Genomic DNA, 17,535 nt, shown 5'->3' with positions numbered 1-17,535 from the left:
CTCTAGGCTCGCGGGCTTCAGTAGTTGCAGCACGGGCTTCGTTGCTCTGGGGCATGTGGGATCTTCCTGGACCAGGGCTCGAACCTGTGTCCCTTGCTTTGGCAGGCCGATTCTTAACCACTGTGACATCAGGGAAGTCCCTGTCTTGTTAAATTAGTTGTCACAATGCAGGTTTGGTTCTGACCCCTCTGCAGAGGAGAGGTGGTGAAAGACGGAAGGACTTAAAGCCCAAGGTCATGGGATGTTCTGTGACTGTCCTCCAAAGCCTCCCCTCTCTCTGCTATTCTGTCTGCACCGGCTTTGACCCTGGGCCAGGGATTTGGAGGAGGGACAGGTGCCTCTGAGCAGGGTCACAGAAGAGGGGACATTTGTAGTGAGCTTTGCAGCTGGGCATGGAGGTCCTGGAGGGGGTACAGCCTGGAGGGGTGACCGTGCCTGGCCCTGAGCTCTGCAGTGGGAGAGGGAGGGGGTGGGATGCTGTGGGGAGGGGTTTGGGTTTTGTTTGGGGAGCGGCGGAGGATCAGGACGGTGTGTGGGCAGAGGAATGACCCTGTGAGCTTGTGTTCTGGGGACGAAGTCTGGAGACCTTTGTGGGGGGCGGAACTGAGGAGGGAGAGACCAGGAGCGCCACCTGGCCGTCCACAGATCCATCCCCGTCTCAGGTCCCCGGGGATTCTTTCCACCTGATGCATTCGAGAGGTGACTTGAATAAGCTGACCCACTTGCTTTCTGTCTGAAAAACCGACCGAGTCATCACTGGTCCCTGAAGGATCAGTCATCCTTTTTTGAGCAAGTAGCTCAGGGCCCCTCCCGTGTCCTGCTTTCTGCTCGCCAGGTGGTTTATATGGTAAAACCTGACATTGAAGTTTCACCTAGAAGTCTTTCTTCCTGTTCTCCTTCCCACAGACAATTCATTTTTCTGTGGTTCTCACATTTTTCTGATCATGCAGGGTTAAGGAGAGGAAAAGGACTGCTTCTGAGCCAAGGGAATCATCTGTTTGAGCCCCAGCTTTTTCTGTATTTATACCTAAGCAGCCTTTGCTATTCGGAAGACCTGCTGTCCCAGAGCGGGGCAGACCGCTTCCTTCCCGGTGGTCCCCACTTTGGATGCGGCAGCGGGTGGCTGGTGGGAACGCACTCCAGCGGGTGAGGTTTGGGGATGTTGCCCCAGAGGCAGCCTGTCCCAGTAAGTCCCTAATTGCAGAGCAGAATCCTTCCTCTTGAGGCCTCACCCTCCGCACGGCCACATAGCAGTAATTGGGTTCTTGGTGACCCACGACGCTCAGGCTAATGTAAGCCTTAATGGAAACGCTCTTTTTCCACCCAATTAAGTGGCTGGAGGTGGAATGTTTTGCAAGAACAGCTTGTTCTCAGTTCTTCTGACTTTGTGTCTCTTACCTAAATTCTCTTCTCAGCTCCATTTGCCTCTGTAAACGCATTTACGGTCATTTTATTTACTCTATGACTGTTTATTGGAGGCTTGTCACATGCCAGCTTTTGCACAGTGCCCGGCCACTCCTTGGTGGGGCAGGGCAGTGGGCACGCCACGACTTCCTGTCAGGGGATATGGGTTTGTAGCTGTCACGTGCACAAGGAGCTGTGGGAACCCAGAGGAAGGGCTCTCACTCTGCCTGGGGGGGTGGGGGGACAGAGAATGCTTTCCTGAAGAATCTGGGGGACCTGGTGGAATTGGCCAGATGTAACACGAATGGCATTTTAGGGGGTGGGGATAGTTGGGGCAAAGGAATGGCCTCATTGGAAGGTGATGCAGAAGCGTGGGAACTGCCTCTGTGTCAATGAGAGATGGGGTTTGTTCTCAAGAGTCTTTGGGTACCACTTTGAGGGGTTTGGGTTTTGCCCTGGAGTTGGGGGGAGCTCTGGGATGCTGTACACCAGGGAGTGACAGCCAGACAGTCCGCAAGTGACAGAAAACTCAACTCAAAGTAGATTAAGAGCAAAATGGAATTCGTTGGTACCTTTGACAGAAAGGTCCAGAGGTGGCCAACCTCAGGTAAGGCTTGATCCAGCAGACAGGCAGCATGGTTAAACTCTGTTCTCTTAGCTCTGTGGACCCAGTGCCTTCATTTCCAGGTCCTGTGTGATGGTAAGACGATGGCACAGCTTCCACTTTCATCCTTTCTGGGTCAAGGCCAGAGGGAAAGAGTGCCTGTCTCATTCTGCATTCCTAGGGAAGTCTCCTCATAGCTGTTGGCTCTAATTGGGCCAAGCCCATCCCTGACTGTGTTCTGGAGAGGGCAGTGTGCCCACTGGCTGAGGTCTGGGATGCCTGAGAAGGGCATACGGATGCTGGGGAGGAGAAAAATTGGAGTCCAGGTGGTCACCTGCAGAAGGGGAGAGGCTGGCTCAGGGTGGGAAGAGGCCTAGGAAAGGTCTGTGGAAGGCTGGCTGGCCATCCAGGTGAGAGGTTCCCTCCCCGCCCCACCCCCTGGTCTCCCCAGGGACAGGACACAGATGCAGAATCTTCAGAGGCCGGTTCTAGGTCCCGCATGTTGGTCCTTGCCTCTTTCTTCTTTGCACTTGCGCACATGTGGGGGCCTTTTGCCTTCAGTCTTGGTCCTAGGATCAGGTTATCATTTTGTGTGAGCTGTTTTGCGTGATCGGGGCTGTGCCGTGTGGTTCCCTCTCCCAGTTTCTCTCTCCTTTTCGTTGTTGCTATGTCTCCTGAGGCTGGCAGTGCTGCCAGGAAAAGCCCCCGAGCCTCCCCTGTGTCCCAGAGCCATGTCTGCTGTTGAACTCATTCTGCTGGGGTGTGGGAAGCAGCCCTTTGAAATACAGGGTCCTGGGAGAAGCCAGGGTGGCCGGTGGACACGTTTGTTATTGCTGCCGAGACGGCAGCTCTGCATTTGGCCCAAGAGGGATAACAGGGATTCATGGAGAAAGAAGGAACGTCTGGATTCTCTCCGAAGGCGGGACGTGCTCTGTGCTTCCCTTTGGTCCCACTGAAAGCTGGGTGATTATGTGGTTTTGGGGTACCGTGGGCCTCGGGTCGGTTGAATCCATCCCTGAGCAGCTGGGCCGGCTCGGTGTGACTCAGTCTTTCAGGGAAGACCTCACCTGTCATGGGAGCTCAGCATGATAGCACGTGAGGTGGGCGCCCAGTCCTTCCTTCCTGAATACCGGAGCCGCGGCGGGTGCTGGCCAGTTTGGGAGTTGTTGAAACCTGGCCCCTGAGTCGATCTCTAAAAGGAGCGCAGAGAGTCACTGGCCAGCTCGGGTTTCAGGAGCAGGGAATGTCCTCTAAGTTCTTGCTACTGAGGTGTGGTCTGCGGACCCACATCAGCAAAATCAGCTGGGGGCAGGTTAGCGACGCTGAGTCTCGGACCCTCCCCAGACCTGCTGGGTCAGGACCGGCCTCTGAGCCCAGGGCCGCCTCAGTGCTTGGACGTTTGGCACCTGGGCTGAGTGTTAGGAGGGTGAATGGTTAGCCAGCCTCCTGCTGGTGATGGGAGAGGAGGTGACAGGGAGGTCCCCATGGAGACGGGGTCACTCGTGGGTGCTGTCCCAGAGCTGGTCCTTTCCTACCCCGCAGGTCTCCCGTGCTGGGTTCCCCGAGGACGCGGGCCCCTCAGTGCCCCTCACGCAGCTTCCCCTGGCACACCCAGGTGGCTCCGCCCCGCCCCAGCAGCGCCCCAGACAGCGGCTGTGCATTGATCTGCTCAGTAAAAGCGCAGTTGGGCTCAAAATGGTCCTGAGGAAAGGCGCTTCCTCCTAGGTTCTGAGCAGTGTGGAGGCCCCTTGCGTTCAGAAGGGGTTTTCCTGAGCGTAAGCGGTGTGGATGGAATTGCCTGGGGAGATCAGTGACTCCACTCCCCAAACCCACTGCTCACACACAAGAGGCGTGGTCTGTGTGGCCCTCTGTGACTCCCTCTGGGGACTGCAGCTGACACACGGGCTCTCTCCCTGCAGACCCTCCTGAGGGAAGCCCAGGGTCTGAGGCCTCCAGGCCAAGGCATCGCCTAAGGCAGGTGGGGGCCATCAGGTCTGGACGGCTGCACAGCCTGGGTTCTAGTCCTGCATCTCTGCCTTTAGAAACCTACCCAGGGGCTGAGTGCCTCAGGCTGGCTCAGCTGCCCCTCTGGTCTCCTTCCCTGTAGAGTTGGCTGTCACCTCCCTTGGGTCCCTGCTGTAGAGCATCTGTCTGTTGTCTGTTCTTTTAACTTTATTGTAATTTTCACAACTAATGAATGAACACAGTCATGGCAAAGCCTTCCCAGTCTCCTCCTTTCCTGCCATCCCTCATCCCTCCCAGAGGTGATGCTACTCTTGTCCTGTTGGAGCACATCCTTTCATTCCTTTTTCTATGAATTTAGTTGTGTACACATAAAAACACACAGTTTTGAGTTTTTATTTATTTGGCTGTGCTGCAAGGCATACTGGGTCTTAGTTCCCCGACCAGGGATCAAACCCATGCCCCCATGCAGTGGAAGCTCAGAGTCCTAACCACTGGGCTGTGAGGGAAGTCCCAGTTTTGAGTTTTCTGATTCTGTACTTTATATAAATATGCCGTATTATTTTGAAAACTGCTTTTTAAAAGTCAACTCCAGGACTTCCCTGGCGGTCCAGTGGTTAAGACTCCACGCTTCCATTGCAGAGGGCATGGGTTTGACCCCTGGTTGGGGAACTAAGATCCCACGTGCCACGTGCTGTGGCCAAAAAAAAAAAAAGTCAGCACTGTCATACATATATTGCACTTAATTAATTGTTTGTGTGTTCCTTAAGAGCGTTCTCTGTGCCAGGGGTTAAACCAGGCTGCTGGGTGGGAGTGGCGAGGACACATCCTTCCCCCTGTCTGCGCCTGCACCGGACTGCCCCAGCGCCAGGGCCGGCCCTGTGGGCCTTCAGCCAATGTTCATTAGAGCGGCACTGTGTAAAACCTGAGGCTTGTCACTGTCTGAACAGGACACATCTTTAGCTGCGAGCTCTTGATGTGGGGCCAGTGACACCTGTTGACCTCCTTTGGATTTTGCCTATTGCCACGCTCACGCACTTATTTCACCTCGAGAAACGGCATGGAAACTCGTGGCCCAGCAGAGCAAACCCCGTAAGTCAGATGTTCAGGCCGAGTGATCCTCACAGCCACGGTGCCTTCTTCTTCCTATGGTCTTGTCAGCACAGTTCAGAAACTCATCCTCCGCTGAGCAATTACAGCGAGTTACACGTACGTAAATATACCGAGCTCATTACCATGGGCTGGCATCCCCGTGACGAGGCCAGAATCTCTTCCTCAGTGAAAACAACCAGACCTGCCACTTTAAAGGTTAAGAGGCTCTTTCTTGTATGTTTCGCTACATGCATCTCTGAAAATAATTCCCCCCTTCCCCACATCTGGGGCAGGAAGGGCAGCAGCTGTCTCCGGGGCTGTTAGTGCTCCCCACCTTTTATCCTGGGCAGGATGCAGTCACCCATCCCTCGCAATCCCTCCCATCTGGGAGACAGAGGCTGGAGTCCTGACCTCCAGTCCTGGGAAGGGCCGGGCCTCCTTCCCAAGGCCTTTACGAGGATGATGCGCCAGAAGTAGCTGACCTGTTTGAACTGTGATTGGTAGGTCATTTGATCACCTTGTCTTTGGATGCCAGGAAGGTTGCCCAACAGCATCACCCCCCAGCTGTCTGGACTGTGGGTGTCATTGTTCTTGTTTAGATCTTATTTAGGCCCTATTTTCACTCTGCTGAGCTGTGAGATCTTTACATGAAGTACAATTTGATTTATTTTTAGAAGAACTGTTCTCTTAAGAAGACCTTCATGGCTGATGAATTTAGTTATTCTGATAAATTGTAACTTCTGCAAAGAAGCCATCCCTCTGAGCGCAGATGGGTAGTGGAGATTCATAGAAAGTTCTCCCTTCCCCAGGGAAACCTGGAAAGCCTCATTGAACAGAGATTTTGTCAGGTCCTTCTTATACACAGAGTTAATCCCGGCTCCCTGTCCCCAGCCGGGGGTCTGGGGGCCGTGAACTCACGTGGGGACACTCTTTCCTTTATCCTCCTTTATTTTCCCTGGTGCCTCTGAGGACCACTCCATTTCTTTGAGTAGGATCAGTTGTAACTGCAAGTGGGTACGTCTTGAAAAGGGCTGCTTAAGTGTCCAAAATTGAGGCAGCTCTCCTGCCGTTTCCAGATTCTTCTTTTAGCCATGGAGCTGGGTGGGGGCAGTGGGGCTGTTTTTGTTGGCGTTTTCTCTTTGATCTTGGTTCAGACGGCCCTGCTGGAAACTCTCCCCCTGCTCTTTTGTTCTCTGTGAAAACCAGGATGTGTGCATATGATGTAAAAAGCCCTCATAGGTGGCAAATGTCTCTACTGTGTTGAAATGACACACTTAGCAAAATGTTGCAGAGTGGAGTTGTCACCGCTTCAGCCTCCAAGGGCTGCAGCTCGCCCACCACGGGGTCTTTTTATCCTTGCTGAACCCCCCGCAGGTGAGCCCCAGGGAGCTTCCTGCACCCCGTCTTTGCAGGGGGTGCGGTTGTGGTTGCCCCCTCCTGCCCCGGCACCCCTCACGGAGCGAGAAGCCTTTGTGTTTTCAGATCTGTGCTTTCCCTTGTGGGTAACCTTGCTCTTTAAAAGCAGCCTGCTTTCAAAGCTGCGTTTTCCTAATAATGTCAAAAGGAAAAAAAAAAGGCTGCCTAAAAGCCTTTTTTGGGGAAAGAGCCTGGGCATAAATAAATAAATAAATAAGTGAAACCCATACAAAGAAAAAGATAAAAAAAAAAAAAAAATCAGGGATGGGACCTTCGCGCTCGGCCTAGGGTATAAATGGCAGGCTTTTTGTGAGATGTTTGAGGTTTTAGATTCTGATTCTCTTCCTCCTTTTTATGCTCTTGTCATTCCAATCAAGAGAGGTGGTGTGCTTTTTAAACCTTGCCTGGTCTCTGGGTGGAGTGATGGAAAGAGAACAGGCTTTGGAAACACACATCTCCCTCCGTTCAGCAGAGGCCGGAAGCTGGCGCTTACCGAGCGCGTATCGCAGGCCAGACATTGTTCTGCATGTCAGGCGTGTATCACCCCATTTCACAGATGGAAACTGAGGTACAGAGCATTTACGTAGCTTCTCAGTGACCGAGCTGGGATCTGAAACCAGCAGGCTGGCGCCCGGGTTCTAAGCCCTTCATTGTGCTGCTCCTTCGATATAAAGACCTACTATGTGCAGGAGCCGAGTTAGCACTGGTGTGGGCACACGGTCCAGGAGAGGGGTAGTTACAGGGCTGGCTGTGTGATGTGACCTGGGCAGAGGGAGCCGGGGATGGGAGGGGAGCACCCAGGAGGGCTTCCTGGAAGAGGTGGCCAGCAAGCTGAGGCTTGAAGGTGGGTAGGACTTAGCTGGGCATATTGCGTGAAGACCAGGTTGAATTGGGTTTAATCCTGATCCTGGGGGCTTATGGTTATGGTATATCAGATGCCTGCTGGGCCAGCAAGGACCAAGCTGAGACTAGCCACTCCCTCACAAACCTATTAGGAGATTAGATGATGGAAAGTGTAGAAGGTGCCTGGCACATAGTAGGTGCTCAGGAAATGCTAGTGGCCCTCTTCCACTGACAGGCAGGGATGTGGGTCGGACATTTACTGCAGCCTGGGGTTGTAAACCGGCGGTCCCTGGCTGGCCCGCAGAATTTGAATTACTTGCTCACATTTACAAATTGGGAGAGTCTATACAAAACCCCAAATTTCTAGCTTTTTTGGAAAGCGCCTGAGATTTGGCGATTGTGGTCTGCGTCGTCCACTCGGTGCCCTGGGGCTGAGCAAGGCGTGGCTGTCCCCAGAGGGGCACTGGAGCTGTCACACACGCTCCCTGGTCTGCCTTCTGAGCCTCCTCCAGCCTCTGTCCCTCCTGGCACTTCCCCAGCCCCGTGTCCCCCGTGTGGCCCACGGCCCAGAGTGTCACTGCAGGAAGGTGGACCTGGGTGCCTTGGGAACGCATTGCCTGTTGGGTTTAGGGTGGACAAGGACAGACACTTAGGACAATGATGAATCCCTGGCCCCGGGACATCGAGCCCCAGGCCCTTTGAATGCCCACACCCGCCGTGCACACCAGACGCCAGTGGATCTGTCTCCGTGACTCAAGATAGTTGGCATTTCCAGTCTTTGAAGTGCCTGATTTTCTGGCAAATGGACCAGTACTTTCAAAACCAAGACATTCCTGGGATGAGTGGAAAGCCACTGACCTGGCAGAGTGGGAGAAAGGCTGTGGTTCAAGGGGAGGCCCTCCTTCCAGATGCCAGACTGACCCTCAGAGGATGGTAATCAGATTTTGACTGAAGGCTCCTCAGTGAAGGGGCCGTGTCCCTCAGGGAACCCAGGCCGTGGACGATAGCAGAGCCCTTGAAGAGGCATTGCTGAACCCCACTGTGGTTCAGCAATGTATGTGGCCACCATGTACAGCTTCCAGAATCCCAGCTCTGATCTGCCACCCACAGGCTTTGCATGGAGTCCCAAAGTCCCTTTTTCTGGATTCTTGCCATCTTTCAAGGCCAAGTTCAATTACTGCTTCTTCCAGGAAGCCTTCCCTGGTTCTCCCTGGGGTGAACTCACTTATTCCTCAGAAGCCCCTGTGAGGTAGGTACCGCTGCCACCCCCACTTTCCAAATGGAGAAACTCAGGCTGAGCAAGGTGAAGGGACTTGCTGGAGGCCACACGCCAGCACATGGCACAGTGAGATCCGAACCCGGGGCTCGTGACCACAGACCGACCTTGTTTTTCTCAGGGCGTTCTGCTTAACAGGCCTGTGGAATGTGCCTTTGGCCCCGAGTCTGGGCGGGTCTGTGAGAGCATTTCTCTATTACAGCCACAAGATCGGCCCTGTTTAGTGTTATCTTTGATGTTCAAGGGCGGTGTGGAAATTTCTCTGTTTTCATGTGACCCAGTTCCTCTGCTTTGAAAATGCCGTTCCCGTTCTCCTCCCCGCTCCCTGTTTTTGAGATCAGGCAGCCGGGCTCCTGGAAGCATCTCTTTATCGCCACACCCCCACCCTACCCGCCACCAGTCGCTCTGGCCCACGTGCCCTGTCCAGGTGAGCCGATGACCCGTGTGGCGGCTCTGGGGCTCCTGGGAGGAGCTGCGGGCTTGTAGTAAGGGCCTCACCTGTGCCCTGAAGCCCACCCGTGCAACCCTGCACTCACAGGAAACCGGGGTCTCTCGTCCTTCCGCGGCCGTGAACATAACCATCACAGACGGCCTTGACTGGGAGGGACCTCCCTGGCCTCTCTGTCCCCCTTCCGTGATGTCGGCCCAGGAAATGCGAGTGAGGAGCCCGAAGCTGCTGCACACACCCCCTTGCCGAGTTCGCGTACACGTCTCTCCTGCACACGCGGACTTTTGTGAAAAATCCCCTTTTCCTCCTTCCCTTTTCTGCCTTGGAAAGCTCTTTGCTGGTTAGAAGACTTTGTAACTTGTTATATAGTAAAAATAATTGCTGAAATTTGGTCTGTTTTCTCCGCGGGTGGGTCCGAGTGACCGGTGGGGGTCTTTGGAATGTTGTTAGGAGAACTGGCGGGGGCGGGGTGGGGGGATGCTCAAAGTCGTTTGCTCATGAAGGTGTTTAACACGTGTCTGCTTCTTGCACAGAGACAAGCTGAGGGTTTGGGGGATAAAAAGATGGCTGGGGGGGGTCCGCTCCTGGGATGTGGGGTGGGGGCGGGAGTGGGCGGGGACTGTGCCTACCTCCGACTGCAGGGCTGACCTCCAGATCAGAATAGTGTTGCCAGGGGTCCTTTTTGTCTTCTCTCTTCTTCTAAACTGTGGTAAAATATACATAGCATAAAATTGTACCATTTTAACCCTTTCTAAGTGCACGGTTCAGTGGGATACAGTTCGTTCACACTGTCACGCAGCCATCACCACCCTCCATCTGCAGCACACTTTTTCATCTTCCCAAACTGAAGCTCTGTCCCCAGTAAACACTGACTCCCCATAACTCCCCTCTGTTCCCAGCCCCTGGTACCCACCATTCTACTTTCTGTCGCTGTGCATTTGACTCCAGGGACCTCACGTAAATGGAATCATACAGGGTTTGCCATTTTGTGTCTGGCTTATTTCACTTAGTATAACGTCCTCAGGGTTCATCCACGTGGTAGCGTATGCCAGAATTTCCTTCCTTTTTTCGGGTGAATAACATTCCATGGTGTGTATGGACCACATTAGTGTATCCACTCATCCATCAGTGGACACTTGGGCCCTTGCCACCTTTTGGCTGTGAATCATTGTGTAAGTCATTGCTCTGTAGAACGTGGGTGTACAAGGGAGCCCACACTTTCACAGTCTCGTATCAGGGCCTTCCTGATGTTAGAAGCTGGCATCCTGGGCCCCACTGCCATGTTCCTTGTGAGAGACAGAGAGTGGCTTGTCCCCAAAGCTGGGTCGGTGGCTGAGTCCGGAGGGCCCACCGTGTGCCCGGCTTTGGCCGTGGAGCCTGCCGTGCGTCGTTTCATTCTGTCCTTCCAGGGATCCTGATGCTTTGAGGAAACAGGCAGAGAGGTTACCAGACAAGCCTGGGGTTGGACCACCCTGGCCTGCCTACCCCAAGGCTATCATGCCCAGTCCTCTTGCTGCTCTGGCCCCGTCCCTTCAGGTCCCCGAACTGGAGAGGTTCAAGGTTCCAGGGGACCACAGTATTGAAAGAGGAAGTAGGTTTCCACCTCTGAGGATGTTTCATGACAGAGGAGAAGGCCTTGAAACTACCACGACATTGTAAATCAACTACAACTATAAAAAAAAAAAAAGAGGAGAAGGAAGGCCTGGGCACTTGTCCCTGGAGATCGCTGAGGGAGAGCCCGGTTTTGTGGCGTGTGGTCAGGGACTGTCCCCCAGCAGTCCTCGGCCAGGGCTGGAAAGGTGCCCAGCGCCCCCTGCACCCACTGAGGGGGGCCTGGCGGCTGGAGCCTGGAGTCTGATGCAGTTACGGCTGGTGGAAGAAACGCAGTGTTGAACGGCGAGGCTGTTCGCCTCTGGTGTCTCAGAGTGACCCCCTGGCCAGTGTGCCTGGAGGTGCTTTCCTAGAGGATCTCAGTGCGGGGGTCGAGGGATCCTTCCTACACCGTGGAATCCAGCCCGCTCCTGTCATCACTGTGGTCCCTACGACTGTTCAGGGCGCCCTCCTCCCCAGCCCCCGGCACCCCGTCTGCCCTCTAGACACGGTCCTGTGCTTCCAGCTCCGAGGCTCTGGACCCAGCTCGTTGGATTCTGCTGTCTGTTCCACTGTCCCGACCGTGGGCACTGCCTAGCGTCAGACCAGCCAGATTCTGTCCTGTGAACATGGCCACGGATGACAGCGCTGCCCCCGATTCTGGGCTCGCCTGTGTGCTGCGTGCCGGGAGGGGCTTCACACCCGAGTCCGCGGCCAAGGATGCAGCTCTCCAGGCGGGGGAGGGGAGCCTGCCCTCTGCGGACCCTGTTGCTGTGATCCAAGCTTCGTCCATCCCAGCAGCCTTGGGCAGATCTAGAGGCATCCAGAAGCTTCCGTGTCTTAGTCATGGATTCCGAAGAGTGGGGAAAACAGCCTGGCAGGGCTTGGCGGGAATCGGGAACTCTCTGGCGTGGGTGAAGAACTGCAGAATGTATTCTTGGTTCGGAGCATTTTTCCTCAGACTCTTTCTGGGCAACCAGCCATTTAGGAATGTTTGTCAAATGCTTAAAAAACAGGAGTTGATTTCTCTCTGTTTCCACTGCCAACATGTGAGGCCACAATATTGCATTTATACTAACCGGCTTTTTCCTTTCTCTTTCTGCCCGACAGTGAGTGACCTGCAGGAAGAAGGGAAAAATGCCATCAACTCGCCAATGTCCCCTGCCTGGGTGGAGGTCCACCCTGAAGACACCTTGCTCGGTAGTATCGATTCCTCCAGCTCCTTGTCGTGGGCGGGTTGAGCTTCCTGGGTGTGTGGTTGGCCTGGGAGGGGCTGAAGAGGAGCACGGCAGTCGTGGCCTTTTGATCAGACATCTCACCGGGCTCTCAGCTCAAGGTCATGTTTAGAAAAGTCTGTAGGAAAAAGGCAAGCCTTCCCTTGTAGGTTTCTGCCTCTCTGATTGCAAATGTCAGTTTTATTGTTATTTAAGTCCGATGAGGCCAACAGATCTGGAGCTGACTGCCGTTGAAAAGGTGGTTTGTTAAACTTATGGCTCCCAAGGTGATGGGAAGGGCAGCGGGGGCGGGTGGGAGGCAGAAGGAGTGTGGGGAAGGCACAGCAGGAGGCTTTGTTGTGGTTTTCACGGGAAGGAGTGGGTGAGGCCGGGTCAGTTAGCAGGTTTGGGTGGGCTGGTCTGGGTAATTTCAGGGGCCTCTGGGGCACAGGGGCTGCCCTGAGTTGTCTGTACCTGGTCCCAGGTGATTAGGGCTGGAGGGGTAAGAGCCCTGTGTGAGCTCAAAGAGGTGGCTGGCGGGGAGTGGGGGGGTGGGCTCTGGGTGGGTTGTTTGCACATGAAAGGCACTCACAGGGGACACGTTTGCTGTCTTGGGAATCAGCTGGCTCTCAAGGGGGAGTCCTTCTAGGTCCCCCAGGCCCCAAGATGTCAAAGCGTCAGAAAATATAGAACATAAGAAACAGGATTAACACCCCTCACCCCCATCTCTGCACAAGTTGGAGCGGCCCCAACGCCAGGGGCTTGCTGGGTGGGACCTGCCAAGTGGTAGTGGCCCTGCACGCACCTCCTCGGGACTGCATCCCAGCTGGCACCGAAGCAGTGACGGCCTGGACACACTTTCCTTACAATGTGTTTTGGGATCAGATGGATCTGGAAGGCAGGCTCGGAACATTCTGCATCTTTCCAAACCCTATTTCAAAGAGAAGTCCCGGCTGATGCCCCTGCTGTGGTTCTCACCACGGGGCCAGGCCAGCAGGAGCTGCCGGGGAAGAAGTGCAGAGGCAGGTCCAGGCAGCCGACCCGCAGCCAAGTGCTGGATGGGCTCAGAGGTGCCGCCGGGGCCCGCCGCAGCTCCCTTCTGCTCTCGGGAGAGCGTGACCCTTCGTGGATGCTGTCATGTTTTGTCTTCGGTCTGACTGCAGCTGCTGCCCAGGCAAACAGCTGTCTTCTGGGGAAACTGGGGACAAGCACTGTTTGGAAATGACCCCGATTCAGAGCAGGGTCCCCCCGCCTCCAACAACCCCAGTACTGTGGACATTTAGCCCTGGATAATTCTTTATTGTGGGGGCTGCCCTGTGTGTTGTGGGGTGTTGATGAGCATCTGTGGTCTCTACCCACTAGGTTCCCGTAGCATATTCCACCCCCCCCACCCCCACCCCAGGCCTCCCCCTCCTCTCCTCTGTTGGGACGACCAAAAATGTCTGGACGTTGCTGCGAGTCCCCTGGGATGGGGGTTCGGGGGACTTGATTGCCCCTGGCTGAGGACCCTGCTTTAGACCAGGAGTGCTAGAAAATAGATTTACTGCCAACGTGTGGCAGGCTGTTATTTTCTCAATAGGCCTTGAACCTGCCTTCCCCTGGGCCCTCACCCTCCTGTCTTGCCATTTTCTAAATAGCTGCTCTTGGGCTGGGAGCTGGCGTTCTTCCGTTTGCTCTGTAAGCTTCTGCTGGCCCCTGAAGCTCTCATGACCTTGATAAGAAGTGGCCTGGTCAGCACCTGGCGCTGAGAGCCTGCGGGTGAAGGGGGTGTGACGTGGCGGGGAGAGGGTGTTAGACAGGAGCAGCACATGCAAAGGCCCTGTGGCCGGTGGTGGTGAGAGGCTGGCTGAAGGGCCAGCGAAGGCGGGAAGGGCTGGATCAGAGGGTGCTGGAGGGAGCTGGGAAAGAGGCTGCAGAGGGCCTTGGGGGCCACGTGGAGTACGCTGGCCTTGATCCCAGGAGTGGCGGGAGGCTGCTGAGGGCCTTAGCAGGGACATCACAAGCGACCCCTCTGTGGTCCCCTGCAAGGTACCTGGGGCATCGCTCTCAAGCAGCAGGTTGGTGTGACTCCAAAAATAGTTCTTCTACTTTGTCAGGTTTTAAATTCTGCTGTCACTCAAAGCCATTTCAGTGCCACCTACGTGGACAGGGTCCAGTCGTGGGAGCCTGCGTGGGCCCCAGGACCCTGGGCATCTCCACCTGCACGTCCAAGGGGCCAGAGGTTGTGCTTCTTTTCCGTCCGTTTGATGCCCCCGGCCAGTTTTGTTCGGCAGCATGTCTGGCCTCCGTGGGTCTTTCCCCTCAGCTGTCCACTTAGTGCCACTATCTCACTCCCTCTGTACAAGCTTGCTTGTGCCCGTGGTCCATGGGTCAAGGCCAGAGCACAGAGGGAAAAACAGACATAAACAGAAACAGAATATGGATAAACACACTTTGCTGTGAAACGTCCCTTTTTTTTAACTTCTTTTTTTTTTACTACCCCCCCCAACTCCACGGTCTTTCTTTCTAATATACTTGTCCATACCATCTTATGTACTGGCGCGCTTTCTTGGTGAAAGACAGCTCTGCTCCGTGTTTATTAATAGTGACTTTTCCCCGTGGATCTGATTCAGCCCCACCCCCTTCCATCCCTTCTCCTGAAAGGTGGGGGCGGATGCCCCATGGCCTCGCAGAAGGCAGGCCGGCCCACCCGGGCCGTGTGACTGGCTGCAGGGCTGCTCACGGAGAAGGCCATGGGGTCTCTGCTCTCAGTCCGCCCCCATCTGTGCGAGGGAGGCCGGCCGCCCCCACCGGTGCTAACCCGCCCGTCCTCTGTCCCCGCAGAGGAGAACGAAGAGCGCATGGTGATCGACCCCACCTCCAGGGACGACCCCAGATTCAAGGAGCTGGTCAAGGTGAGCACGCGTGTCCTGGCTGGGACGTTTCTGCGAGGACAGATCTTGGGGTTCAGGCTGTTGTGGGCCAAAGGAGCAAAGCCGGGGGCTGATCAAGGGCCTTAATGCTGTGTTCACTGGAGGGACGTGGAGAATGAGGCTGGACGGCCTGGAGTATCTCCCCGGGGCCCAGCCCCACGGGCGCCTCTCTGACCACTCGCTCACACTCACGATGGACCCAGTTACGCGGGGACCCTTTGCTTAAGACTTGGAACCAGCAGCTGCAGTGAATGCTCACGGCGCCTTGCAGGCGGGTTCAAGGCGTTCAGACTCTTTATGGAGCGAGAGGAGGGGTTCAGAGGGGGCTCTGAAAAGCGGGCATGTGGGCCTCTCTGGCCACTCCTGTGATCCTCACCAGATGCTGGTGCCCCTGCGCTGGGCAGCGTCAGATTCTGCAGTGTCCGGACGTGCGGGGACCGGCGAGGCCAGAGGACCACCGCCTGGTTCTGGAAAGTCAGGGAAGCAAGGCCAGGCTGGACCACTGGCTCTGGGCTCCTTCGGGATGTGGTAGCTGCTTGTCTCTCCCCGCAGGGGTCATTCCTAGCGTTGGCCTGTGTCTGAGCGTGGATTGCAGTTTTTTTTTTTTTAATAAAGGTTTGTTTTTGTTCGTTTGTTTGTTTTGGCTGCGTTGGGTCTTCGTTGCTCTCTAGTTGTGGTGAGTGGGGGCTACTCTTCATTGCGGTGTGCAGGCTTCTCATTGCGATGGCTTCTCTTGTGGAGCATGGATTCTAGGTGCGCAGGCTTCAGTAGTTGTGGCACGTGGGCTCTATAGTTGTGGCTCGTGGGCTCTAGAGCGCAGGCTCAGTAGCTGTGGCACACAGGCTTGTTGCACCGTGGCATGTGGGATCTTCCGGGACCAGGGATCGAACCCATGTCCCATGCATTGGCAGGTGGATTCTTAACCACTGCACCACCAGGGAAGTCCCACGGATTGCAGTTTGATTGCTCTGATCTAAACCACAACAGGGCTTCAGAGGGAATTCCCCAGCCAGCAAGGGCTCCAACAGCATCCTCACCCCGTGAGCCCTGATGCCAGCGGACCCAGGCTATGCAGACGCCGTTTAGCACAGGGCACATATCCTATGAAAAGTGCTTTTCGAAAGTTTTTTCATCTTAACCACTGCAGTTGGGCCCAACGAGGGGCACAACCGCCTTTTCACGAGGGATCCTTCAGGAAACACAAACCCTTTGCAAGTTGTAGCTTTTAAAAAATCGAAATGGAAAATGTCCATTTTAGGGCCCACCCCAAAATGTTGATCCTGAGCAACTTAAGTTGCCTAGTTTATTGATTTCTTTTTTTTCCCCCTGAATACCCATGGTGTTATTCTGAACAGAAGCATGTCTGTGAGGAAGAGTGACCCTGCATTTCAGTCACCAAAATGGTATCCATAGGCGATGTGTAGGTAGTAGAAGGGGATGCCCTGTGTTTGTCAGGGTTCTCCAGAGAAACAGAATCGGTAAGCAATGGCCCTATCTCTACCTCGCTATCTCTCTCTCCATCTCTTTCTATATGTCTATATCTATCTATCTATCTATCTATCTATCTATCATCTACTTATCTATCATCTATCTACTTATCTATCTATCATCTATCTATCTATCATCTATATCTATCGCTGTATCTATATCTCTGTCTCTCTGTAGAGATTTCTAAAGATTGGCTCCTGTGATTATGGTGGCAGCTAAGTCCCACGATGTGCCCTCTGCAAACTGGGGACTGGGAAAGCTGGTCCAAGGGCCTGAGAGCCCAGGACAGGACGTGGACATCCCAGACAGAGAGAGGCGAGTCCAGCCTTCCTCCACCAATTTTTTTCTGTGTGGGCCCTCCCTGGATTGCATGCCTGCTGTCACAGCAGCCAGAGGAAACCAATACACCAGACCGAGCTCCCTCCCGTCCCTAAACTGCTGGCCTCCTTAGCTGTAGCTCAGGGTCTCCGTCCGCTTGGGAGCAGGGCCGGCCTTGCTGCCTTGCCAGTTTCCAGGAAGGGCCAGCTGCCAGACACGGAGAGGTCTGCTCCCATGGCCATCCCCCCAGCCTGGAGCGCACATGGCTGGAGATGGGCAACTTCTGGAAGGTTCGTATGCTCTCAGACTGCAAATTGTATCTGGAGGCTGGTGGCTTATTTTCCAAAACAAGCATAAACACAGTGAGCAGGACAGCAGCGTCAGGCTGGCTGGCTGTGGCTTGTCGGTTGCCGTCGTGGCACGTGGAGGGGATGTACGTGAGATACTAGTTCTCGCTAACTACAGGGCTTTTAAACAGAGACGCACGCATGTGGGTGGGGGCCTGGGAGATGCCTGGGCTGAGCGCCGGCTGCCCTGCTTGGTTCTTGTTTGTCAGGTAAGGGGGGGCCTCAGCGTATCCCTGAGTCGGGATTCACTGGCGACAGGGAGCTGTCAGTGCCGCCTTCTGCTGGCGTGGGGGGCAGCTGGGTGCAGGCCCGGGGCCGCCTGCACGCGCAGTCCAGGGTGAGCTGCCCGTGGCCTGTCTTGGGGTGCTGCCAAGCCGGGCACCCTCCCACGTGCTCTGGGCCGGCAGCTGTGCCGCCTCCCTTCTGCCCCCCCCCCCACCCCCCAGCCCCTGAGCCTCCTTGCCCCTCCTTCCTTGCGCAAGCGGAGCACCTGCCCGCCCGGGTGTGAGGTCAGGAGGCTGTTCCCCTCAAGCCCAGCCCCACCCCTGACACCAGCTGTAACTTTGGAGGCCCCAAGGTGACCCAGAGTTTTGATAGTTTGCTGAAAGGACTCTGGTTATG

The 17,535-nt window shown here is 55.2% G+C and overlaps 1 protein-coding gene across 3 annotated transcripts in view; it reads left to right on the top strand.

The window, feature by feature from the left end:
• The window catches only part of PARVB (parvin beta), a 113,255-nt gene that overhangs the window by 46,953 nt on the left and 48,767 nt on the right, over window positions 1-17,535 (top strand). For all 3 annotated transcript variants that reach the window (XM_057743114.1, XM_057743115.1, XM_057743113.1), the window contains exons 2-3: window positions 11,746-11,835; window positions 14,673-14,743. In XM_057743114.1, the coding sequence (XP_057599097.1) occupies window positions 11,746-11,835; window positions 14,673-14,743 (161 nt within the window). The remainder of the gene's footprint in view (window positions 1-11,745; window positions 11,836-14,672; window positions 14,744-17,535) is intronic.

This window comes from Hippopotamus amphibius, chromosome 7, assembly GCF_030028045.1.
Source record: "Hippopotamus amphibius kiboko isolate mHipAmp2 chromosome 7, mHipAmp2.hap2, whole genome shotgun sequence".
Lineage (NCBI taxonomy): Eukaryota > Metazoa > Chordata > Mammalia > Artiodactyla > Hippopotamidae > Hippopotamus > Hippopotamus amphibius.
The sequence above is the reverse complement of the archived record's forward strand: the minus strand, read 5'-3'. Positions and strand labels throughout refer to the sequence as shown.